The sequence below is a fragment of the Triturus cristatus genome, chromosome 2_2 (assembly GCF_964204655.1).
Source record: "Triturus cristatus chromosome 2_2, aTriCri1.1, whole genome shotgun sequence".
NCBI lineage: Eukaryota > Metazoa > Chordata > Amphibia > Caudata > Salamandridae > Triturus > Triturus cristatus.
In genome coordinates this window covers 1,240,784,783-1,240,810,639 of record NC_140582.1, presented here as the reverse complement: position 1 = coordinate 1,240,810,639, position 25,857 = coordinate 1,240,784,783, and the positions used below count along the sequence as shown (strand labels likewise).

Below are 25,857 nucleotides of genomic sequence, written 5' to 3'. Positions count from 1 at the left end.
GAAGTTGGACTGGCTCTATGGCTCCTTTGAGTAAGAGAGGAAGGGGAGTGTTGGGGCAGTCATGGTTTAGTGTTTGTATTTGCGGTACGGGTAGGATTTCAGTGACTGCGGCCTTGGCAATGGATGACTCTAGATACCCGTGTAGAAGCTTTTAGAGGTGGATGACCGTCCTTGGGTTTTGTGTGGGGGGAAGAGGGGGTGGGAGGTGCCTGGAAGACCCCATATATTTTGCTACCTTCGAGTCTAGTTTCATCTTTTCAAGGGCTAGATCTACTTGTGGTCTACAGCGGAGCTCCTCGTCGAAGGGAAGATTAAGTATGGTTTGCTGTACTTCTGGTTTAAAACCGGAGACAAGAAGCCAATCGTATCTACGGAGAAGGCTGAAATTGACGCCTCTCGCTGCAATGTCTGCGGAATCTAGTGCACACTTGATGGAGTTATTTGTGATTAAATTCCCCCTCATTAACTATTTCATAACCCCTTTTTTTGCTTTCCTCCGGGAGGTGTTGGGGGAGCTCCTCCATTTCATCCTAGGTGGCCCTTCATAGCGTGCCGAAAGGGCTTGGCTGGTGGCAATTCACTAATGATTTTCGGACTGGGCTGCAACCCGTTTCCGGAGGCGTCAATCAGTTTTGATTCCTTGTCTGAGGGAGGCACGTCTCCAGTTGTATGCGAATTAAGCCCTTTTCCTTGCATTAGCTTCTATCAAGGAGTCAGGTGTTAACTGTCCTTTAATATATATAGGGTCAGATGGTGCTGCCTTATATATTTTTGTCAACTCTTGATGTGATTATTCAGGATTTTACGGGGTCTGCATGACGTAGCACTCCTCTGAGCACTGGTAAATGCGGAGATCCTCGTTGAGCAGTAGTGAGGGTCTCAAAGAGGGAGTCATCCTCGATAGGGTCCTTACGTAGGGGCTCCTGGTGGTATGCTGCAGCGCTGGATATTGGGTCCCGATCAGCGGAAGCCTCATCTGGTGGGGATGGGTGTGCAGGACAGAGATCGGTATCCCCTTTTGACTCTAGATCATAGGCGTCCCATGGGTGCCCAGGATACGTGTCTTCCCCTATATCATCACTGTCGCGTAATATTGGTGAATATGGAGAAACTGCCTTCTTCAGATTGGTGTGGTGAAGCTGGTGGTGGAGGGAAGGCGGGGGGGTGGGGGTGGTGGTGGTGTTGTTGGGATTGGAGAGGCAGGAAGCGGAATGTGCAAAGGGCTAGTGGCAATGTCCTTCCTTTTGAGAGGTGGATTATCAATGACCTCTTCAAATGACTATGGTCTCTTAGAGGGTTGAGGCGATGCTGGTTGGAGAATAATTTTCTTTGCTACGGGCTGAATTTGTAAAGTTTTTGGCCCCAGATCGAGCAGCTCTTGCATGGTTTCGAGAATTGCCTCCGGTCGGGTTTTCGGACCGAAGGTGTAGCATTTCCGTGTCGGTAGATGTTTAGTTTCGGCGCTGGTGTGGTCGGTGCCGAATTACTGTGCCTTTTATCTTTCAGTACCAAACCTAATGTCCAATGCGTCGGTGCTGAATCTCATTTGGTGGAGGCCCGTCTGTTGGTCGATGTTTCGGCACCAATCCAGAGGGCGGAGTGTCCAAGTCTGTACTTCGTAGTGCGCCATGGATTTTGTGCAATGGCGACTCATGAGCATGTGTATCAGTCGGAGACGATTTGTTTGGGCTTAGGGATCAGAGGCAGGTGTACTTTTGGTCAGACGCCTTTCAGAAGACTGCAGGATGACTGGATCTTGCTCATCCTCTAACTTGGAATCAGTTTCGTGGAGGGAAAAGGATTCCTTCTGGGCTGTTGAGGCTTCCTCTTTGTCCTCATCATGTCGACCAAATATGTTGGGTGTGTTGTCCATTTGTCTGCGCTGCATTTCGAGGCGCCATGTGCGCCAATACCGCAGAGTCTTTTTAGATTGGAAAGATCTGCAGGCCTCACAGATATCTTCTGTATGGCATGGCAACAGACAAATTACAGACTGAATGCAGGTCGGTGTGAGGGTATCTGCAATTTGGACAGAACCGGAACCGAGAGCCTTCCTTCAACAGCTCATTTTTTGGTTAGAGCTTTTAAATTGGAAAGGGCCCATCTGTGCATGGCCCATAGGCTTCTGAGGCAAGTTTTTCTATTGGAACGCAAGATTGAATAAGCGATCGAGACAATACCATCGAGAAAGGAATCTACTGGCGAACCAAAGGGAGCCCAAAAGGATCTTGCACCAGAGAGCGAGAGAGAGAGAGTACATCTGAACCCATCAGCGGAAAGACAAAATCGAATAATGGAGACGATGCCCATGTGCAGTATCACCAAAAGGAGGAGTCACACAGCCTTGTGACTTGAAAAACTTCTTTGAACAAAAACAACTTTTAATCGTCCGAGCCCAACACTCGATAGCGGATTTATGCACAGCATGTGTATCTACAGCCACACATGCCTCAAACAGATTATTCTCCAGGCCCACGCCCAATCACATATTCCAGGCAAAGTCCAAGGCTGCAGCAAAGTCAGGGGAAAAGTACGTGAACAATTTCTAATCGGAAGAGTGATGCAAGTGATCATGACGGAAGTGAGTCAATGGTGTGCTAAATGGCAGTAGGGTACCAAGCTCTAGACAAGGACTTACTGAAGTAAAACGAGCATTCAAAATAGGTCCCATGTTAGCCTCTAAAAGGGTTTTAAAAAAGTCACCTCATTGGCTGAAATTTGGGTACATACAAAGCGATGAATGTGTTACTGAACAGACCATGCTGTATTACGTACTAGCACGTTAAGGTTTCCTATTATTTTCAGTGTTACTGGGCATTTCCAGACTAACAGGGATGCTTTAAACATGTGAATCTATGAAAGATTCAGTGCTGAGAACAGTGAAGATCCAATGCTGGAGGGTGAAATCTTTGCAGAAGCAACACAATCAGTCATTAACAAGAACATGCTCACTGGTTATTGTAGAGGTGTTTATTTTATTTGCAATTTATTTTTTGACCAACAGCACTGTATGTCAGAAACTGTACACACGAGCGTCAGGTAAGAGTTCCCTCCACAAAGGCGACTCACAAACATGAACTTGTGACTACCAGAGTTTATTTTGTTAATGTCACAGAAAATGGACTGGGTACAAACAGGGATGCCCTTTCACTAATGTAAACAAGGACCTCTGTACACGAATACTCTGAACAGACGGGGAGGAGGAGGAAGCAGGCCTTTTGTCTGCCATCACCAAGCAATCAAGGCCAGTTGTTGGAACATCAAACAAGAACTCGGTACCTTTTGTAGGGTGATTTAGGTAATAGCGTGCTTTATCTGCCTACCTGGTAGCCATAATATACATTGGCACCACTTTGTTTATTTCAGGAGCCACAGGCAAAAAAAGGCTATTTGGATTAACATAATCACCCTCATTAACGTATAGGAAGAAATGATTTCCGCAGGAAATGCAGAGGTTTGGGTGAATGCACCATAATCCACTTCTGCAAAGCATGGGAGATGCCATAGTGATATACGAGACTGGTGTCAGAATTCAGCTGCAACTTTATAAACTTGACCACGCACTTGTAGTTTAGACTCTTTAGACTGGAGGGTGAGCCGCAGCAGTGTAACCTGCTGGGTTACTGATTGTCAACGGGCCTACTGGCATTCTGCAGCACATCTCCAAGACCTGCTCGAACAGAACGTAGACTTGATTTCAACAGTCTTTTAGTAACAATACTAATGGAAACGACTCCGCAAACTCAATAGTTATTCACGGCTGATGCATATTTACGGGGGAGCCAAACCACAGATTCAGCTACTGGGACACGTTACAGCAGACATGTGCAATACCACCTACTGTTGGACGCACACGTATACAATTCGGGTACAAGTCTGCAAGTACGAGGGCGCTCAAGGGAGTGGAAGACAACATGTTCTTCACGATGACTGGCACAGTGTACTCCCAACCCCGGTCACTAAGCAATATTCAGAAATGTCAGTATCAGGATGTGCACGGATGTTAACTGCCTAGCTTCTGTTACACAGCTTGCCACCCATTGAGTCACTTCGTATCAACAGGGAAAACCTTTGGTAAAGGGGACCAGCACCACCTCTAAACAGAGCAAGGGCAGCTCAAGCTCACGCCACCCAAGGTCTCAGGAAGGGTTTCGGTCAGTTTAACACTAGAACAATGCCTCCGTCAGACATAATTAGCACCTGTACCTGTCAGGTCAGCATGCTGCTGGAGGCTGGACCCTGCTGAGCTACCGGGCCACCATTCACATATTTACATATTCATTAAATCTTAAAACAGAAGCTTTCTCAAGATGAGAAGTGCCAACTTCCCCCCCCCCCCCACACCATGCCTGCCCCCCCAGCTGCAGTGGTCTTGCAGGAAGTGTTGAGGGTTGGAGAGATTGTGGTGTGTTCAGGATTCGGGCTATTGCTTAATCCGTCCACCATCTCCTTCGCTCACAAAACGTTTGCGTCCCCTAAAAGAAGAGATTTAAAAAAAATGTATATTTACTTTGAAAATATTACAAAAGATAATCAAGTTATCTTTAATACACTACACACCAGATTTGCATACCATACATAAAAAGCAATACTTCTACTTCAACTCAAAAATAAAAAAACATTTCTGAAGTGAAGGCCATTAGCGTAAAGTAACACCGAGTTTGGATTTGTTCTGGCCTGTTGCATGCTCCAACATCTCCTGGAAGAGTCTGCACATTCAAGCCCGCTCCGCACCGTTCTCAGTTTAAGGGGTATATAGAATCAACTAAGACTCGGATTACCGACCCTTCAGGGGGTGGAGAGAATCTTGTTCGATAAACTAGTGCACTGGGACTTGGTCTTGATCATGTGTAATAATTAGCACTTATTATGAGTTTAGCCCTTCGAAATAGGCGATAACAAGCAGAATTTGGTGCCTTCTGCTTAAAAGGCTTGACATCCTTGTATATACCCTGGGCATCTTGCCCCTGTATATATTGGCACGTTTCATTTTTAATGCAAGAAGCACACAAAAATACCACTGTTTCTCATTGTATCCCTCACTTTTGCCAAGATCATACTGCCTGTGAAGGGACAAATAAACTTCTCCACAGATTCAAAGTTCTGAAGTGCCACTCATGCTGAGGAGGTTCAAACTTTGTTTGTGTTTCCCTTTTCAGGTTCGATTCTTTTTGTCGACAGGACTGCTGTAGGCTGAGCAGATTAGAATATTTCATAGCGCTATAAGGACCGACCCACACTAGCACCATAAGTTTTTAAACACGAAGCCGCTGATCGAGAGAAACAAAAAAAACACTACTACCAGTACCAGAAGGTTTGAAACTTTAAGTTATTTTAGTTTCATATGCTTGACATACGTATGACCATGTGTTTTTTGTTTTATCGAAAACCCTGAAATGGCAGGCATCAACAAAGGGCATGTCTATTATTAGATACCAATATGATGTCACTCAGTGGAGCTCAAACTTCCGTGCATAAATGCCATCTTTATTTTGTATTTATGCCCCAGTGCATCTGCGACCGTGTGAGCGAAAAAAGGATTAAATGCTTCGACAAGAATGGGAGGTGAGGGTTGGATGTGAACTGATACTGCCACAAGTAACGGTTGTGTATTTTAGGAAAGAAAATGATTCCGGTCTGGCACAAACTATCAAGCAGTTTTCTTCTTGGTTCGTTTGGGGATGAAGCAGTGTGAAAAAGTTTTTTTAAATAATCTATTATTTCATCAAGAAACCTCAAACAGGTAAGGATGCAAATAGAGGCACTGTTCACAGAGCAGTTCAAAACAATGTTTACAGGCACACTCAAGAAATCAACCCTCTGATTTCCCACCAAAGACCCCAGATCTTACAATGCTTTTGAGACATCCTCTGGCTTTAGAGGCCACCTCATCCACCTGAGTGCAGTGGCCCATTCTGCGGAGATCTTTGGCAACCAGGGGCACCATACTGGACTTCAAGTGGCAGCTAATGGCACACTTTACCAGAAGTCCCATTCCAACCAGCTTCTATAGCTATGTTCACGTTCCAGCACCACTTATCATTTCTAGCAAAAAATACAACCCTACAGCCCCCTATTGAAAGTCCCATTCCTCTGCATCACGTTTGATCCACTCCCCAATGGCTCAATCACAAGGGCAAACAGCAAGGGGGATGGTGTTGGGGAGAGGGCACCTTTGCCGGGTTCTAGTCTTCATTGGAAGTAGGACAGCCTGGGTACCATCAACCACATGCTTGGGCCCTCGGGTGAGCATACAAGACTTTACCTTAGCCATGGATAAGGGGACCGAAATTATTTTTTTCCAAACCTGATGGAGGCGGGTGCAGTGCACCAAGTAGAGGACCCTCTCGAAGTCTACCTTGAGGGGAGAGCTGGTACCGGAAAGATCATGAACCAAGGCCAATGCCTGATGCGGGCACCCAAGACAATGATGCATACTACTTCCTGGCACAAAGCCAATCTGGTCTCTATGGACCAGGACAGTCAGAATGTGCCTAACCTTTTAGCAAGAATTTTAGGTAGAATTTTGGATTCTGTTGTAATAATTGGGCATTATGTAATATTGTAAATTCACATGCTCTAAAAACTCCCACCATCTAGGTTGGGCATGGATAGTTGCAACTTGTTTTTGCTTAAACAAGTTAGTCACAAGAACTGCTGTTACCCCCCCACCACCACCTCCCAGAGGTTGAGTGGAGTGTCAACGACAAGTATAATGTGTACTGTGTATTTTTGGATGATACGTAACTGAAAAGGTGATCAGACATCAATGATCAATGCCGGTTTCCTGGGAGCTGGGTCGTGGCATGTGCATCTACAGCACTACATGCTACAAACATATGCTTAAAGTCGAAAGGCCTGAACTCGCTGCATACCCGCGGCGTTAGTCTGGAATAGCTCTAGGCTTATCTTATGAAATATGGCTATCTGAAAGATAAACACAGCCATGAGAGTTCTGTGCAACTGGCAGAAGCTATAAGATAAATAGGGTGCCGCTCGTCGGACTAGGCTGGTGGTCATTCTGAAGCTGCTGTTTCCTCTGCCTGGGACTGCTGAACTCAACGGACTTTGCACTTTGGGAGGTTGCTGTGCAACATCGCTATTCCGGGACTGCGAGGACCAGGGTGCTCGCTGCTGCCTTGATCCAGCACACCTGTGTCCTCTTCCCGGCCCCTCCCCCTTTTCCAACACTCGAGCAGCTTAAGAGCCCCGCCCCTACGCGCCAGCGGTACGCGCCCGGAGCGAAGACCGGGCAAAGAGCGGGCCGTTTGAGGCCGTTCGAGGACAGGAGAGGCAGGGACAGGGCTCACCTTCCTAGGCCCTCACCTCTATTGTATTAATGGCGTCTGCGAGAGAAACTCGGAGTAAAACAACGCAGGCTGCTGTTAAGCCCACAGGTACTTTGGACTTATACTTTGCAAAGGCAGGCTCTCTATTGGTTGACGACATAACTACCCTAGAGAAGCGCATTTCCCTTGAAATAGATTGGATTAGAAGATCGTCTCTAGGCCCCCTCAGACATGCTACCTCCCCGCCACAAATGTCAGAACATGTCGAACCCGCTACGGGGGGGCTGCCCGGCTCCTCGACATTACTGAACCCAAACAATACGTCTAATATAGACTGTGACATTTCCACCTCATTTGATTTTACCGCACTATCCCTCCCGCCCCCAAGGCTTTCTACTGCCTCGTTAACACGCAAATCAAAAATAGCCCCTGAGATACCTACGAACATTAGTACTACCCCTACTTCACATATCACTCAGGGGAACCGTGAGGGAGCAATACCCAAGAAGAAGGGAAGGGCTCAAACTGTAGGGGGGCGTAGGCCGAAGATCTTAAAGCACGCTCCTAGGGGAAAAACAACTCCTCCGACAGCGGGACGAGGGGGAGTGGCTTTACCCCCAACCCAGACTAACAGACCTGTGAGTCCAAAAATTGCTGTGCGGAAGGAGGGCTTCTCACTTGCCGACATAAAATCTCTCATGAGTGAAATGCTCACCCCATAATAGATCGCCTTGCAAAATTGGAATCATCCATACAAAATTTACAATATGGATTGGTCCAGTTAGGGGACACATTTAAATCAACCAAAGTAGTCACAAAGCCCGCAGACGCACCACTATCTAGGGATAGCCCTGGCCCACAACTCCTTTCCCACTTACATCTGCCCAGATTGATTGAATCTCCAATACCTGGGCCTAAGATCCCCTCACGGAATATTATTCCCAACCCCCCAGACATTCCACTACTATCTCCATCACGGGTGCAGGGACAGGACAGTAGACATAGATTAGTTAATCTACCACCTGAGTCAGCCGTCTACACTGTTATCCTAACGGGTATCCCGGAATTAAAACCATCGACCAGTGAACCATTGGTGGCTTTAAAAAACAAAGTCATTCATTGGATTTCCAAGAACAGGCCTCTACCTGAGGGTGTTAATAGCGAGGTTCTCATGGTCAGGAGACTCCCGTGGCTGGGAAACACCCAAAAAACTATTACGGGTGACTGTGTATTGATTAATTTTAGGGATCCCCGCACAGTTTCTCATATATGTAGCTGGCCATATCTAACATCGGGATCTCTTATCCAATCCCTTCCACTTTCCTTCTTTTACCCTCCCACAATATCTGCACACGCTGAGGATGGATGGGACTTAGTATCCAGGAGAAATGGGATAAGGGCTTCACTGGCGGACAGGGAACGCTGGCAGAAAGGATGCCCCAGACGCGACCAAGTCCCCACCCACAATCGTTTCTCTATCCTAGATATGGTGGATTGACCGTTTGGGTTGGTGGGCGGTGGAGCTTTGAACAAAAGCAAGAATAGTCAACCAGTACCTCTCAGGGAGAAGGAACACCCACGTCACTTCCAAGTTACAGAAGAGGGTGGTTTAGAGGTGGCCCTTCTTCCTAGGAGTACTCCACCTCGGAGGGCTATCCAGGGAATTGACTACGGCCCAACCTCCCCCCGGAGGTTGGAGCTGGAAGTGGTCCCCTCCCCAAGCCCACCCCTTGTGGTACCAACTCTTCCCCCCCTTAAGATACTATCATGGAATATTGCGGGGCTCTCCAACAAATTGAATAATCCGTCCTGGTGTTCCTTTATTGAGCAGAAAGACATCTGTCTCTTACAAGAGACTTGGGCTAGAGAAAACATCGCTCATAAGGGGTATGCATCCTTTTCTACACATGCAACGTGGGGGGTAGAGGGCGTCCCTCAGGCGGCCTTACAACATGGGTGGCCACCGACTTAGGCTGCAGGGCGGATGTATTACCCACTAATTCAGCAGATATTCTTGCTGTGCTGCTGGAGTGGCCGAATACCGGCAGCCTTCTGTTGATTAATATCTACTCACGGCCAACAAATATCACCCAGGAGTCTCCCACCATAACGGAGCTCGCTTTGGTTGTGAAGGATATACCACAGGGCACCGCCTATCTCATAGGAGGGGATTTTAACTGCCACTACGAGCCCCTCCCTGGCTTTATGGAAGGCTTGGCCACGGAGGAGGATCTCCTTTGGCACATTCCCCCCACACAGGCTCCGGCCCCAAAGATATGGTCCCCCTTGGCTCTGCAAATTAATTCCCTTTTGCTGAAATACGGACTACGTGCCTGTAATGGCAGGTCTAAGTCTGATACCATGGCAAGATGCACATTTAACAGAATGGGCAGCGAGTCCAGACTGGACTACGTATTAGTCCCGGTGTCTTCTTGGCCTTTTGTTGAAGATTTTTGGGTCACATTCAGGAACTATAGCGACCACAACACCCTTGAATTAAGCTATAGTCATCCCGGCTCCCCAGTTAGGGGAAATCAAATGGCCGATTCTACGGATTGTCGGGGACTCGAGTCTAATAGACTCAGAATAAAGTGGGAGCATTTATCCTCCCATCCGGATAAGATTCATAATTTATATGCTCAAACACTGCCTCTTCTCGAGAAGCTTCAGTTGTTAGCCGAGAAAGCCACCAGCGAGGATATTCACTCTGACCTGGGACAGCTACATGCCGACCTCCTTAAAATAGTCTCTGAATTTTTAACCAAACCAATAACCAGGACCAATAGGAAAACTCTCGGTCCATCCTGGTACAACGGCGCTTGCCGTAAGGCAAAAGCCGACCTTCTGGAATCAATCAAGGAAGGAAGGGGTGCCGTGGACATTAGGGCCAGACGGAGTGTCTATAAGTCCTTGATCTTAAATGCCAAAAGTGAATGGGAACATGACAAATGGACTAAACTTACTAACTTCCTGGCCCGTGCAGACTCGCGCAAATTTTGGCGCTGTGTCAACACGGGTTCTGAGGAACTGCTACCTGCCTTAGAACCTAATATCTCAGTTAAGGTGTGGGAGGACCATTTCCAGTCTCTTTATAAACTACCAGAGGATGTTGAGGAAAGTTTTAGCTTTCCCCACTGCCCCCGTGAGACGGGCGAACCATTCACATTAAAGGAGGTACGAGCCGCTTTGACTGGTCTCGCCACAGGAAAGGCACCTGGCTTAGATGGTCTTCCGGGCAACCTGTTCGGACCCCCTATTTCTTGACTCTCTATAACGCCATCCTAGCGGGCATGGCTATTCCGGGTACTTGGCTGGGGGCAGAGATTGTCCCAATTTTTAAAAAGGGTTCGCCTCTGCTCCCAGTCAATTATAGACCCATTAGCCTAATAGATGTACCGCAGAAGATTTTTGGCAGGCTCATTCTAAATCGCCTCCAGGATTGGATCGAAGAAACGGCGATTATGAGCCCCTACCAAGCGGGATTCCAACGAGGTATTTCCACCACCGACCAAATCTTCCGCTTAAATCTTTTATACTGGAAGACGGTGCTGATTGAGGGTGGCAGTCTCTACACAGTTTTTGTGGATCTTCGTGCCGCCTTCGATCTGGTGCCTAGAGATAAGTTATGGTCGGTGTTAATGAAGATGGGGGTCCCCGTGGATATTCTCTCAATTTTGAGAAGGCTCCACCAGGGGAACTATGCCAAAGTAAGGTGTGGAAGGGAAGGTACATTGTCCGACGCTTTCCCTGTCGATAGGGGGGTCAGGCAGGGATGTGTCCTCGCCCGACCCTTTTTTGTCTTTGTGTCAATGGGGTCGTAGATCATCTTTGCACCCTGATTGACATTGATGCCCCCAAGTTGGATGGCAGCAGGGTTCCTGCAATCTTGTTTGCGGACGATACCCTGCTGCTCTCCAAATCCCCTATGGGCCTCCAACGGGTTTTGGATGGCTTCGTAGGTTTTTGTGAGGAACGTGGGTTGGGGATCAATGCTGCTAAAACGAAATTTATGATCTTCAACCCCCCCCCGATCACACGTGCGTGCCCTAGTATTGGGTCCTCTAGGTTGGAGAGGGTCTTTACCTTTGAATATCTGGGTATAGTTATTAACGAGCGCATGACTTGGGAATCTCACAAATTAAGGGCTAATATGAAACTGACTCAGTTGGTGGGAGGAATTGGCAGGCTGACAAAAGGCCTCACATATAGGCCCCTAGGCCCACGTATACAAATATACAAGGTCCAGGCTAGGGGGGCAATTATTTATGGTGCAGAAATTTGGGGACACACGTCTTCACAGAAGCTCCAGGTAACGGAGAATACTTTTCTCAGGCAGCTGACAGCGTTACCTGCTAGTACCCCTCTTCTGCCTCTTAGACTAGATTTGGGCTTAAGACCGATTTCAGTGGAGCTGGGCTTAAAACCCCTAACTTTATGGTGTAAGATATGGTCTTCCCCTGAACTTTCTAAATACAGATCAGAGCTGCAAGAGATTCTGCGCCTCCGTAACAATGCACAAATACCTTGGTTAAGTTACATAAAGCATACTTGTGAGACACTGGATCGACCAGACTTATGGCATGATCCCGAGGCTGCATGCCTCAGGGACTCACGTAAACTCATCACGAAGGCTTTTCGTGAGCATCATTTGCAAGATGCTATAAGGAACGCGAGGGAGGGCTCTCACACTGCCTACTTCCTGGCTTTCAAAGACTTTTACCACCTTGAGTCGACTTATAATGATATGGGTCCCACTCTCACAAGAAAGCTTTATATGCAATGGCGCTATAATACTCTCCCCCTGAGGGCATTTACTGCTCTTTGGCCACATTCAGAACATACGGCCTTATGCCCCTTTTGCAAGCAGACACAAGAGACTGACTTGCATGTTATATTTTTTTGCCCGGTATACAGAAGAGCAAGAAAGTACTGGCTTTGTCCACTACTTAGAAACATGGGATTTAACCAATACTCCCCCGCTTTTAGATTACTTAAGTCTGACATTTCGCCCCCAATTGCATTTGCGGTTGCCAAATTTTTAACGTCCATGTGGTTTACACGATTACGCCTTCTTAAAACCATATCAAGTAATGATGTTTTATCGAGCTAATATCTTTATTACAACTGTGTAATGCTTTTATACTGTAATGTGTTTTGTATTATGATGTACTCTTTTATGGTCTCAATGACCGAAATAAAGATACTTGATGATGATGATGATGCTTAAAGTAACATTTTCTATAGGTTGGGCGTTTGCATGTAGATAAACGTGCTCTGCATCCACTGTAAAGCAGCTTACTCAAAAGCAGTGGTTGGCGGGCACATAATGCAGATGTTTGTAACACGCTGGCTAACCCTCGCCTATCACAGGGGTAGAGTATTCACAGAGCAGTGTTTCCTCAACATGTGTGGTGTTGACAGGTGGTGGTCACTTTGCAAACACCGGCTAGCAGGATGTTACCCAGAAAAGCCATGAAGGCGCCGTTGTTGAGAATGGAGTCTGTCCGAGAAGGTGCGGGAAGCGCGCGCTTTCCCTGGTCATAGCAAGTCTGTATGGACTTCATGATCCATCTTCCAATGATCGATTTAGAGATATCGTGTCCATTATGGGGTTCAGCAAAGGCTGGTGGGGATTCAGGAGGGAGTATGAGGGGGTAATAGCGGTCACAAAGGAGGGGGGCAAGAATAAAAAACAAATGTAAGTTACCTTCAGCCGGCTGCGTTCCGCTCCTCTGCTTCATGCACAGACTCCCAGAATGCCCTGCGGCCAATCCGGATGCTGCTCTCACATGAGAGCAGCTTCAGGATTGGCCCAAGTGCCCTCGATTAGCGCTCCAGGATAGACTGGGAGTCTGTGCCTGCTCTCTCCTATCCGAGCAATGCAGCCTGGGTCGGAGAGAGGTTCATTGCGCATGATGGTTCGGCCGGCCTGAGAGGGCGGGGCAAACCATCATGCGCAGTGAAGGGAGCGCACTACCACCCCCCTCAGAGCCGTGACCCCTAGGCTCCACCCCACAGACTCGGAAGAAAAGGAGAAGGAAAACGAGTTTAGTTTTTTCTCTCCTTTCCCAACGTTTGGGGGAGGGCGACGCTCCTCGGTCATAGTGGGGGGGCCGCTCCTGGCCGGAGGACTATCCGGCATGTTTGGCCCTGGATGAGAGGTTCCTGGATTGTCATAGCTTGGACCTCGCTGCTATGCTCCAGCAAAGTTATTGCCATCATGAGTCACTAAGACGCCACGGCAAACACACGCTCTATAAAAACCCACATTTAATTTCAATCCTCCCTGACAGAAAATGTAAGGTACAAAAGTGAAGGGGTCAAAGGGCAGACCCACGAGCAGTGCGAGGACAAAGTTGAGATTCCACACTGTGTCAGGAGGCATTCTAGTAGGTATCACTCCCTTAAGCCCCTCCATGAAGGCCTTCATCAGAGGGATTCTAAAGAGGGATGAGTGTACGCTCAACTGCAGCCAAGTGTAGGAGTATTGAGGTGTATGCTAGGCTTACATTTTAGGAGTGTAAAAGACAGCATTTAGTATTTGGGACAGAGACCTTATAGGGTCTGTTTGCTTTGAAAGCAGGTAGTGGACAAATATTTTCTATTTGGCTGCAAAGCACGCATGGCAAGTTTACGGGCCTCCCACAGTAGAAGCATACTTTCCTCTGGGAGGAGATAACCAAAGTCTAGGACCTCAGGTGTCCAATCGCTACGTTGAGGTATCTGGGTTCCTGATGGGATGTTGATTGACAAGGTTTGGCCAAAGCAGCAGATTCTTGGGCTGGCTGATGGACATCTCCAAAGGTATGGAAAACCAGGACCACCTGGCACAGGCTGGGGCCATTAGGATGAGTGTCATGGACACCGGCCACATCTTACCATGTAACAGCACAGACGAATATCCCTGACCATTGCCCATGGACTCTGGGTGCGGTTATCTGGAGGCAATGGGGATATTTCAGTAGCTGTCTTTTAGGTCCAGCGCCATCATGAAGATCCTTTATCAGAGCAATAGGATGATGTTCTGCAGGGTGGTCACATGAAGCACTCCGGAAGAATCTCGTGGTTAAGGGGTCTGAAGACTAGGATCGGCCGAAGGGAATCATCCTTTTTGAGAAGCAGAATGTAGGAGGGAGCGTACTCCACTGTCTCATTTACGTGGAGGAACCGGCTCTATGGCATCACCTGTGAGATGTGCCTGAACTACTGCCTCCAGGAGCCAGAGGTGCTCCTGGGTGAGGATGTGGGGGTATGGAGGGATGTTGGGGGGGGTGTAGTGTAGCAGTAACGCTGCCTTACAACTATGAGCCCCTACTGATTGGATGCAATTTCCTCTCAAGAGGGTCGTAAATCCCCTTGTCTTTCCCAATAAGCGATTGGAGGTAGGGACCGAAGGTATGGCCTTGTTTGGAGGTGTATGGCACCCCTGCTGGAGCTGCATGTACCGTTTGAGGTGGTTATTGCCCATGTATCTGCCTCTGGTGCAACTCCTGTCTGCCTTGGGAGTCCTGAGAGGACTGCTGTTGGTGCTGGTAAACTTGGGCCTGATTGGGTGGAGTGGCCTTTACTCATCTCTGAACTGCTCTCTCCAAAAGCAAAATACTAATTACCTCGTAATTATCCGTTTGTGGCATGTAGTGCTGTAGATTCACATGCTGCGCATTCTTCCGCCATCTAGTGTTGGGCTCGGATATGTACAACTTTTTTTTCTTCTTTCTTCCTATGAAGTCTTTTTCGAGTCACAGGACCTAGTGATGCCACCTATCATTGGTATCGCACATTGGAATCAGCTCATTTGTTACATTGCTTTTTCCCGTACGTCCAGAACTGGAGCACAGAAAATAAAGGAAAATATGACCATGCAAAGTATTAAAACTAAAGATAACTTAAGAAAGAACCACATTTCTGCAACATTCTCAGGTGACTGGGGTGGAGGGGGGGTGCGTGCGAATCTACGGCACTACATGCCAAGAACAGATGCTTACAAGTTAAGTAACATTTTCCGTTTGTTGCATGCGTGGCTGTAGATATACATGCTGTGCATAGACTGTAAAGCTGTACTCCCAAAAGTGGTGGCTTACTTAGCCTGCGGACATTGTAGTAGACTGAAAGAGTGTGCCCAAGACAGCCTGGGTAACTCCAGCTTGTTGTCTACCAGGGCGTCCACACAGTGTTTAGTAAAGGCATGAGGGGTAGAGCAAGTAGCTCACATGCAGATGTCAGCTAATGGTAGATTACCTAAGAAGGCTATAGAAGCCTCTTTCTTACGAGGGGAATGTGGTCCGGGGAGGGGGGGGTTTGGAAGAGATTTTTTTTTTTTGCTTTGCTGTATCAGGTCTGTATACACTTGACCAACCATCGTGCAATTCCTGCTTTGGAGACAGCACATCCTTTATGGGGCTTACAGTAAGAAACAAATAGCTGTTGAGTCTTATGGAAGGGCTTAGTCCTACCAATAAAGTCTATTGGGGCTTTTTTGACATCAAGAGTGTGCAAAGCGTGCTATGCTACAGTTTGTGTGTGTGGAAACAAGACTGGCAGCTCGATTGTTTGGGTAAGGTGAAAATTAGAGACCACTTTAGGAAAGGTTTTTGGATTGTTCCTGAGAACCACTCTGTCTTTATGTACTTGAAAAAATGACTTTTCTAAGGTGAGAGCATGTATTTCACCGACTCTTCAGAAAGAGGCGATTGCTACAAAAAAGGCCACCTTCCAGGATAAAGATTGTAGAGGACAAGAGTGAAGTGGTTCAAAAGAGGGCCCCTCAGTCTTGTAAAGGCTATGTTAAGGTTCCAGACGGGAGCAGGGGCATCCATGGTGGAATAATCCTTTTGAGGCCTTCTATGAACGCTTTAATGACTGGAATTCTAAATAGTGAAATTGTTTGGCTATTCCGTAAATAGGCTGCTACAGCAGCCAGATGTAAACAAATAGATATTTAAGCAAGACCAGACTTCTGCAGGTGAAGGAGGTAACATATGAGTTGCACAGACGCTGTGAGTAGATTGATGTCTTTGGGAAGACAATAGTGTACGAATTGTTTCCAGTTGGCTGAGTAACATGCCCTAGTAATTGGTCGCTTAGCCTCCTTTAGAATAGCCATATACTCTTCTGGTAGATTAAGGTAACCAAATTCTAAGACCTCAGGAGCCAAAATTGCAAGGTTGAACTGCTGAGGGTTGGGATGTCTAGGAGTACCTTCTGGGTGATAAGATCGGGCTTGCTGGTAAGCTTCTCGGGTAGGACTAGAGATGGTTCATGGTTCTAGCAATATGTAGTACCATGGTTGGCGTGCCCAGTTTGGTTCTACCTAAATGAGCGTGAGGGACATCTGTCTCAGCCTACTTACCATAAATGGTGGAACAGTGTAAGAAAATATCCCAGACCAACTTATTCTGAGCACATTGCCCAGAGATTGGGTATAGTAGCCCGGCGGCAAAGTCTGAGCATTTTGTGTTTGGCAGTGGCTTGGGGGTGGAGTTCCTACACGTGGACTTGTTGATGCGTAATGCTAAGCAGGTCAGCTAGAATCTTGTCCACTCCGGGAATGTGCCGAACAAGTAGATGGACTCTGTGTTGAATTGCACACAACCAGAATCTGATCTACACTGGACAACTGTGGTGACTGTGTGCCCCCTTGCTTCTGTAAGTAACAGTTGTGTTGCTCGTGTGTATTAGAGCTGTCTTGTTCTGAAAGAGAAGGTGAAAACCCAGAGTGTGAGCTGGATGGGTAGCAACTCCAGGAGACTGATATGAAGCATTTGCTGTGCAGTAGTCCACTGCCGCTAAACAGTGAGATGATTGAGGTGTTTCCCAACCTGTGAGCGGTGTGTCTGTAGTGATGGTCTCTTGCGGAACTGGGTCCAGGAAGGGCCCAGCAATAAATTGTTTGCCTTCCACCACTGCAGAGAGTGGTTTTGTGTCGCCTTTGCGCCAAGCAAGGGGGCTCAAGGACGACACGAAACCTAAGGAATATGCTACTTACCAGTATGCATCTGTTCTTGGCATGTAGAGCTGCAGATTTACACACTAGGCATAGATCGCCATCTGGTGTTGGGCCCGGATGTTTGCACTTGTTTTTGTCCTGGAAAGTCTTTGGAAGTCACGAGGTATGTGACTCCTCCTTTGGATCATAGTGCGCATGGGCATCGGCTCCATCCTCAGATTGTTTTTCGCCAGCAGGGAAATGATGGAGCTTTGTAAGAAACAGGAAGATGCCCTTGTATGCTGTATCTAAATAAGATAATACTGGAACAGATAAAGGAAGCCGGGGTGGCGGGTGGGCGTGTGTAGATCTGCAGCTCTACATGCCAAGAACAGATGCATACTGGTAAGTAGCATATTCCGTTCGAGGCATATGAGCTGCAGATTACACACTATGCATAGATTGTATAGCAGTCCCACACCTTAGCGGTGGCCACCAGTATCTGTTGCAGTAGTCTGAAATAGGGTTTTGAGTACAGCTTGGCCCACACTAGCTTGTTGTTTTGATTGCACATCTACACAATAGTGTTTTGTGAACGTGTGCAGTGTAGACCATGTAACTGCTTTGCAGATGTCATCTAATGGAATGTCCCCTAAAAATGCCACAGAAGCCCCTATTTTTCTTGTAGAGTGGGCTCTAGGAGGAACAGTTAACGTACGTTTTGCTTTGTGGTAGCAAATTTGTATGTATTTAACAATCCATCTGGCTATCCCGGACTTTGATATGGGATTGCATTTGTGTGGTGGTGAGAAAGAAACGAAAAGTTGTTTAGTTTTTCGAAAAGGTTGTGTTCTCTCTATGTAGTACAGCAATGCTCTTTTAACATCTAAAGTATGAAGAACTCTTTCTGCGACTGTTTGTGGCTGCGAGAAGAATACGGGCAACTCCACAGACTGATGGAGGTGGAAGGGAGAAATGACTTTAGGGAGGAATTTAGGATTAGTGCGGAGAACCACCTTGTTGTGATGGATTTTTAAGAATGGTTCTTGAATGGTTAGTGCTTGTAGCTCACTAACTCTTCTTAGAGAAGTTATGGCCACTAGGAAAGCAACCTTCTATGTTAAGAACTGTAGCTCACATTTATGTAGAGGTTCAAAAGGAGGTCCCATTAGTCGTGTGAGAATGATATTTAAATTCCACACAGGTGAGGGTGGAACTCTGGGAGGAATCATCCTTTTGAGTGCTTCCATAAAAGCTTTGATGGCAGGTACTCTGAATAGTGATAAATGTTGTCTATTTTGTAGATATGCTGCTATAGGCGCAAGCTGTAGCCGAATAGACGTGTAGGCTAAGTTGCACCTTTGTAGGTGTAGTTGGTAGGTTATGATGTGTTGGATAGACACATCTAGGGGATTGATGCTATTGTTATGACAATATATTACAAATCGTTTCCACTTGGCTGCGTAGCAGGCTCTAGTGGTAGGCCGTCTAGCTTCCTTAATGACGTTTATACAGTCAGGAGGAAGGTTAAGATAACCGAATTCTAAGATTTCAGGAGCCAGATCGCAAGGTTGAGCTGAGCTGGGTCCGGGTGTCTGATCTCTCTACGGTTCTGGATTAAGAGGCGTGGTGAGAGGTGTAATCTTTGGTGCGGAACTACTGACAGTTCCAGCAATGTGGTGTACCACGGTTGTCTGGCCCAAGTTGGAGCAACTAGAATGAGAGTCAGTGAGTGTTGCCGTAGTTTGCGCACCACCAGTAGTATGAGTAGGAGAAGCGGAAAGGCGTACGCAAACCTGCCTGACCAGTTCATCCATATCGCATTGCCTTTGGACAATGGGTGTGGGTATCTGGAGGCGAAGCTTGGGCATTTGGCGTTTACGTGGGTGGCGAAGAGGTCTATCTGTGGTTGCCCCCATATTTGAAAATATGGTTGAAGAACTTGTGGATGGAGTTCCCACTCGTGGATCTGTTGCGTTTGACGACTTAACAGATCGCCTATGGTGTTTGGGACTCCTGGGACATGTTGGGCTAGGAGAAAAATGTTCTGAGGTATAGCCCATCTCCATATGTTCTGTGCTAGCTGAGAGAACTGCAGAGAGTGTGTCCCGCCTTGTTTCTGTATGCAATACATGGCTGTCATGTCTGTGTGGACTAGGACAGTCTTGCCTGATATTTGTTTTTTAAATGCTTTTAAGGCAAGGAATATGGCCAGTAATTCCAGGTGATTGATGTGGAATAACTTTTGTTGAGGTGTCCAACTGCGCTGCATGATGTGATGTAATAGGTGAGCTCCCCAGCCGGAGAGCGATGCGTCCGCTGTCATGACAATTTGAGAAACTGGCTCTAGGAACGGTCGTCCTTTGGAAAGGTTCTTCTTGTTCCACCACTGCAGAGAGTGATGAGTGCGACCGTCCACCAAGACCAGATCTGTTAGCTGACCTTGAGCCTGGTTCCATTGGCGTGTTAAGCACCCCTGGAGAGGACGCATCTGGAGTCTTGCGTGAGGCACTATGAATATGCAAGAGGCCATCATCCCTATGAGCTGCATGAACACTCGAGTTGGGAGAGAGTGATGCGGCTAAAACTTGGGTAGGAGGGCGAGAATGCTTGCTATCCTTGCTTGACTTGGATAGGCTAGCTCTTTTGAGGCGTTTATTGTGGCGCCCAGGTACTGTTGTGTGTGAGAGGGTTGTAGATGAGACTTGGTGTGGTTTAATGTGAACCCCAGGTCGTGGAGTAATTGGATAGTCGCGCGAGTGTGATGAACACACTGGTTGTACGAGCTGGCTTTTATGAGCCAGTCGTCGAGGTATGGGAAGACGTGAATGTGTTGTCTCCTTAGATGGGCTGCAACTACTGCTAGGCACTTTGTGAATACCCGTGGTGCTGTTGTGACTCCGAAAGGGAGTACTTTGAATTGATAGTGCTGCCCGTCCACTACAAACCTGAGATATTTTCTGTGAGCTGCGTGAATGGGAATATGGAAATAGGCGTCCTTGAGATCTAAGGTGGCTAGGAAGTCGCCCTATGAAAGTAGAGGGAAGACTTGCTGAAGTGTGACCATGTGGAAGTGGTCTGATTGCATGTACAGTTTTAGTGGCCTGAGGTCTAGGATAGGTCTCAGAGAGCCATCCTTCTTTGGGATGAGAAAATACAGGGAGTAAACTCCCGTGTTTTGTTGATGCAGGGGAACTAGTTCTATTGCACTTTTTTGTAGTAAGGAAATTACCTCTTGTTTGAGGAGTGACAAATGTTCTGCTGACATTGGACGCTGTTTGGGTGGAATGTTTGGGGGGTAGAGGTAAGTTCGAGACAGTAACCTGATTGCACTATTTGTCGCACCCACCTGTCTGTGGTGATGTTGGTCCAGACAGGAAGGAACTGTTGTCGTCTTCCCCCGACAGGAGTGGAATGGTCCGGGGGAAGTGGAGGGAACTCACTGGGCGGGGGTGGAGGCAGAGCGGGTGTTGTTAGTCTTGCCTCTGCCCTGGTTATTGCTGCCTCTGTATCCTCCTCTCTGATAACCTCTGGTGAAGGCGGATTGGGTGGGAGCCTTGTAGGAGGTGGATGGGGTATCAGACGAGTATCCCCTGGAGTTGCCCTTGTAGGATGAGCGACGAAAAGAACGTCTGGGAGCTTGCGATTGCAAGGCTCCCATTGATTTGGCTGGGTCTGTGTCCTTTTTCATCTTCAAGGGATGCATCAACATTAGGGCCAAAAAGGTGTTGTTGGTCGAATGGTTGGTTGAGGATAGAGCTTTGCACCTCAGGTTTTAAACCAGAAATGCGTAGCCACGCGTGCCTGCGGAGAAGGACGCTTGTGTTTACTGCTCTGGATGCCGTATCTGCCACATTGAGAGTGCACCGGATGGAGGTGTTGGTGATAATTTTACCCTCTTGTATTAGGTCGTTGGCCTTATGTTTGTATTTGTCCAGGAGGTATTGGAGTTGGGACTCCAACTCATCATAGTGAGCCCTATTGTATCTGGCTAACAGGGCTTGAGTGTTTGCGATGCGCCAAATATTAGCTGTCTGGGACGCTGTTCTTTTGCCAGAGGCGTTGAGGAGTTTAGACTCTTTGTCGGGCGGAGCTACATCACCTGATGTCTGCGAATTAGCCCTTTTTCTAGCATTTGAGACCACCATGGAGTCTAATGGAACAGGGCCCTTAATGTAAGCTGGGTCTGTAGGGGCAGCTTTGTATTTTTTCTCAATTCTAGGATTGATGATTCTAGTCCTGACAGGGTCCTTAAATACTTCTGTAGCGTGTTTAATAACCCCTTTGAGCATGGGTAAAGTGGATGTGGACCTTTGGGTGGTGTCAAAAGTGTCCATTAAAAAATCCTCTTCGACCGGTTCTGTATGTAGGTCGACCCCGTGGTACTGGGCAGCTCGGTGTATCAGCTGATTAAAACCCATGGTGTCTTCTGGTGGGGAAGGCCTAGAGGGGTGGATGTCATCTTGCGGGACATTAGGCGTATTATAGTCATCCCAGGGGTCAGGGGAGCCTGGTGGACTGGGGTCCCCTAGAGGCAGGTCGTTGTCACCGTCCCCTGTGTCATCACATGTGTTGTCATCGTCTACTGGTGTAGGGGATGGCGTAGGAGAACGAGGTGGCTGGGGAGGTGGAGAAGGGACCCTAAGAGGTGATGAGGCTATGTCCCTCTTTTTGGTGGTGGAGCTGGTGCAGGTATGTCCAGTGGTCTTTTTCTGGAACTGAGAGTCAATTGACCAGTTTTAGGGTCTTTAGTTAGAGTTTTTTGTTGAGGGTCTGGTCCAAAAAGCTCTTCTGAAGAGCTGTTTGGCTGACACTTTGGGCCGAATACACCGTTGCCATATTATTTGAAGCAAACTCATACATGACAAAAAAATAGGAGAGTCTTGCTTGGAATCAACGTCTTATTCTTAGTATTCAGGAGTTGGTGACAGTTGGGCAACTCATTCATTAGATTTAGTCACACTATAAACAAGCATTGGCATACTCAATAGGTCTCCCCTTTGGGACCTCATAAGTGTTTAGTTATCCAGCACAATATCCTTGGTGCAACAACATCAAGTGTTGCATGGCTAAACACTTATAAGGTCCCAAAGGCGAGACCTATTGGTTATACCAATGCTTGTTAATTTTTAGCGCTCGGGATATAATTTTCAGTTCCAGAGAGTTATATCGAGTTGCTTCTTGCGTTGACCACCTTGAGCCCATGCGTGATTCCCAACCTATGTGTGAGACATCTGTGGCTATGCTAGCGTGCAGAAGAAGAGCAGTGAAAGGTTTCTCCTTTAGCATGTTGTCTGCCACCACCTCATTCCCTTGTTGACCCAGGTGGTTACAACGACAAGAAAAATTCAATTCCTCCATCGATGGAGCACTGCTGCTCTCCGACTGATAACCCCACCTCCCCCAACATGCTTGAAGATTTTATCTCTGCGAACCCTAGTTTTGGGTTTAAAGAAAGTGTCAGACGGAGGCCTCCGACTTGTGGTCTCTTACGAGGCAAAAAATACAAACTGGATGTTTGTCGTTTAGAGCCAACTTCCTAGGACAGGCTTGGTAAAATCTAAAGATTGCACCCATAATCTAAAATGGTGCTGAGGAACACCAGGGATCCAATGTCGACCCTGTACTACTTTGTCAATATGTCAAATTCTTCCAACAAACCTCAAAATAAACCTCTCTATCAAAATCTTGACATCTCAACCGCTTACTGGGTTTCCTTGAGGTCCTTTTGACGGTCTTCAAAAAAAAAAGAAAAGTTGGGGAGAGTTCTCGATGCCCCTCTGTACCCAATGGGAAAAGAAGCATCTAAGATGGTGGGCATGCTCACGGAGATTGTGGGACTACGGTTGATGTCATACAAGTGCTCAGTCTATGCGACAATGTTACGCAGTTGGCATGGAGAAGAGGACTTTCTGCACAACCCCAAAAAGCCTCACGGGTGGCACACCAAGTCCCCTGCCCTCGATTAATGGGCAGGACTAGTAAACTAAAGTGAATCACTCCAAAGCTGCAGCAAGCAAACTTCACGCCCACCCTCAGAAAGCGGTGCAAAACAGCTGGAGGAAGCGCTAACCCACAGACCACTTCCTTGGTTCTGCTGCCTATGAATCATGAAAAAGCAAAAGGAGTACTTAAAAAATGGAAACTCTCTAAATATCAGAGGTCACAAATCAAATGCTGCCCTGACCACCAATCATTAGCATAAGAAATCAGGTATGTGGCTGAGCTAACCAGACCTTCGCTGCACGCGTGACAGCACCATTACACACCGGTACACACAACAAACTACACAGCACAAAAGGGCAAAATAATATGAAATTAGCAACAGAGTGCGCCCCAATTTTGGGTAGCATGGAAGGGATAGTAAAATACTGCTGCAAAGTAACCTGGCTTGCTTTAATTTGATATATAAACGAATCTACCACTTCGTAGTCTTTTGTTGTTAATTCTATATGCATAAATATTGGTATCGTGATTACAGCAAACGAGGCAATTATTCACAAAAATGAAATATTTATTTAATTGGAAAAAATGGAAAACAGGCCCAAGGGCGGACCCTTTCAGCCAGATGACAAGCAGTATTTTATTGCCGCTGCCCTGCTACCTAAACTTGGGGTTACCTTATTTGTGATGGTTTATTTGTGGACCATCTTTTGGCTGAAGTAGTCCACCCTTTGGTGGTTTGTTTTCCCACTAGTTGGGTTGGTCTGTTATTGTTAGGTAAAGATAAGCTGCACTTTAGTAGTTTCTTTTGAATACATTTTATTTTGTTTGAGTTACTTTTCTCTATTTATTTCTTCTCACCGACTACCTATTCTTTTCTACTTTCTGGCATTGAACTATTTTTCTTTACTGCACTGTTATCATAGAAACACTGGGAACAGGTGGTTATACACATGAAGAGCTCAATAAATGAACTGGGCATCCATCGTCTTTGGAGAAACAAATTGTGGTCAAATGTTCATATTGTGAAATGGCTTAAATGACTTAATTTGAAAAAAAGAAACCAAAACATAAGGAGTCCCCGGCTCAATTTATGTTTGAAGCAGTGGAGGAAGATGGCTCTGTATAGACCATACCAAAGTAAGGTATAGTGTGCACAAGGTCCAGTGGATCCCCAGAGGCTTAGAGGCAAAAGTAGAAAATGCCTTACTTTCTATTTGTGGTAGTGTGGGAGAGCAGTAAGGCTTTATCAGAGGTTAGTATTAAGCATTTTTTGTACACACTCAGGCAAGAAATTATGTCACACTCAAAGACTGAACTGAAAACAATTGTTTTGTATAAAAAATATTTTTGAGTTGTACTTTATTTATAGAACCAAGCAGGACTTGGTACAGGTAAATAGGATGGTACTTTTCATGACAGATTGCTAAAAAGCACGCTGGATGAATAATGCCTTTTCTTACAGGTTTGTAAAAATGTGCAAATACAGTTGGAATTACTTTTGATTACTTTTTTAGATTACTGTTTCTACTCAGTGTGGTATGCCTAGATATCACACTTGGACATTTCCTGGATAAAAGGTATGTAAATACGTTTCTCAAAATACAGTTTTAGGTTTCCATACAAAACACCCTCAACACTTAGAAGCTTGTCAGAGGAAAACAGTCAATGCAATCCTCTGGAGAAAAGGATAATGTTACTTATTCAGTAAGCATCTGTTCTTGGCATGTAGTGCTGTAGATTCACATGCTTGGCATACTCCTGCCATCTAGTGTTGGGTCCGGATATTTGCACGTTGTTTTTCTTTGAAGAAGTCTTTCCAGTCACGAGGTAGGCGACTCCTCCTTTCTGTGATAATGCGCATGGGCATTGACTCCATTGTTAGATTGTTTTCCAGCAGAGGGTGAGAATGGAGTTGGCAAGTGTAGAATAGAGATGTCCATGCGTATGTATATAAAGTAATAAACTGCAACACCTATAGGTACCCGGGAAGACGGGTGGGCGCATGTGAATCTGCAGCTCTACATGCCAAGAACAGATGCTCACTGGGTAACTAAACGATATCCGTTCGAGGCATGTGAGCTGTAGATCACATGCTTTGAATAGACTAGACAGCAGTATTCTCCCAAAGCGGTGGCTAACCTGTAGCTTTTGGAGTTGTCTGAAAGAGTGTTTTAAGTACTGCCTGGCCCACATTAGCTTGTTGTCTGGCTAACACATCTACACAATAGTGTTTGGTGAATGTGTGCGGTGTGACCATGTTGCAGCTTTACAAATGTCAACCATGGGGATGTTTCCCAAGAAAGCCATAGTAGCCCCTATTTTGTGAGTGGAATGCGCTCTAGGGGGTATTGTTAAAGTACTCTTTGCTTTGTCATAGCAAATTTGAATGCCTTTAACAGTCCATCGGACTTGGATACGGGACTTCCCTTGTGTGGTGGAGCAAAAGCAACAAAAAGTTGTTTAGTTTTACAAAATTATTTTGTTCTTTCAATGTAATATAAAAGGAGATAGATTTGTGGTGAACGGCCCACTTCCAAATCTCTTGAGCTAAGTGCCACAGTTGGAGAGAGTGTGTCCCCTGTTTTCGTATACAATACATAGCTGTCAAGCTAGGACAGCTTTGCCGACCAAGTGAGTCTGAAATTCTTGGAGTGCTAGAAACACCGCTAGCAGCTCTAGATGATTTATGTGGAGAGT

At 46.5% G+C, this 25,857-nt stretch overlaps 1 protein-coding gene across 3 annotated transcripts in view; it reads right to left on the bottom strand.

Annotated features, from left to right (window-relative positions):
* Positions 1-2,955: 2,955 nt before the first annotated feature.
* The window catches only part of LOC146863482 (programmed cell death protein 4-like), a 145,902-nt gene continuing 123,000 nt past the window's right edge, over positions 2,956-25,857 (bottom strand). For all 3 annotated transcript variants that reach the window (XM_085642909.1, XM_085642910.1, XM_085642911.1), the window contains one exon: positions 2,956-4,475. In XM_085642909.1, coding sequence (XP_085499035.1) covers positions 4,424-4,475 — 52 coding nt within the window. In that variant the 3' untranslated portion in view covers positions 2,956-4,423. The remainder of the gene's footprint in view (positions 4,476-25,857) is intronic.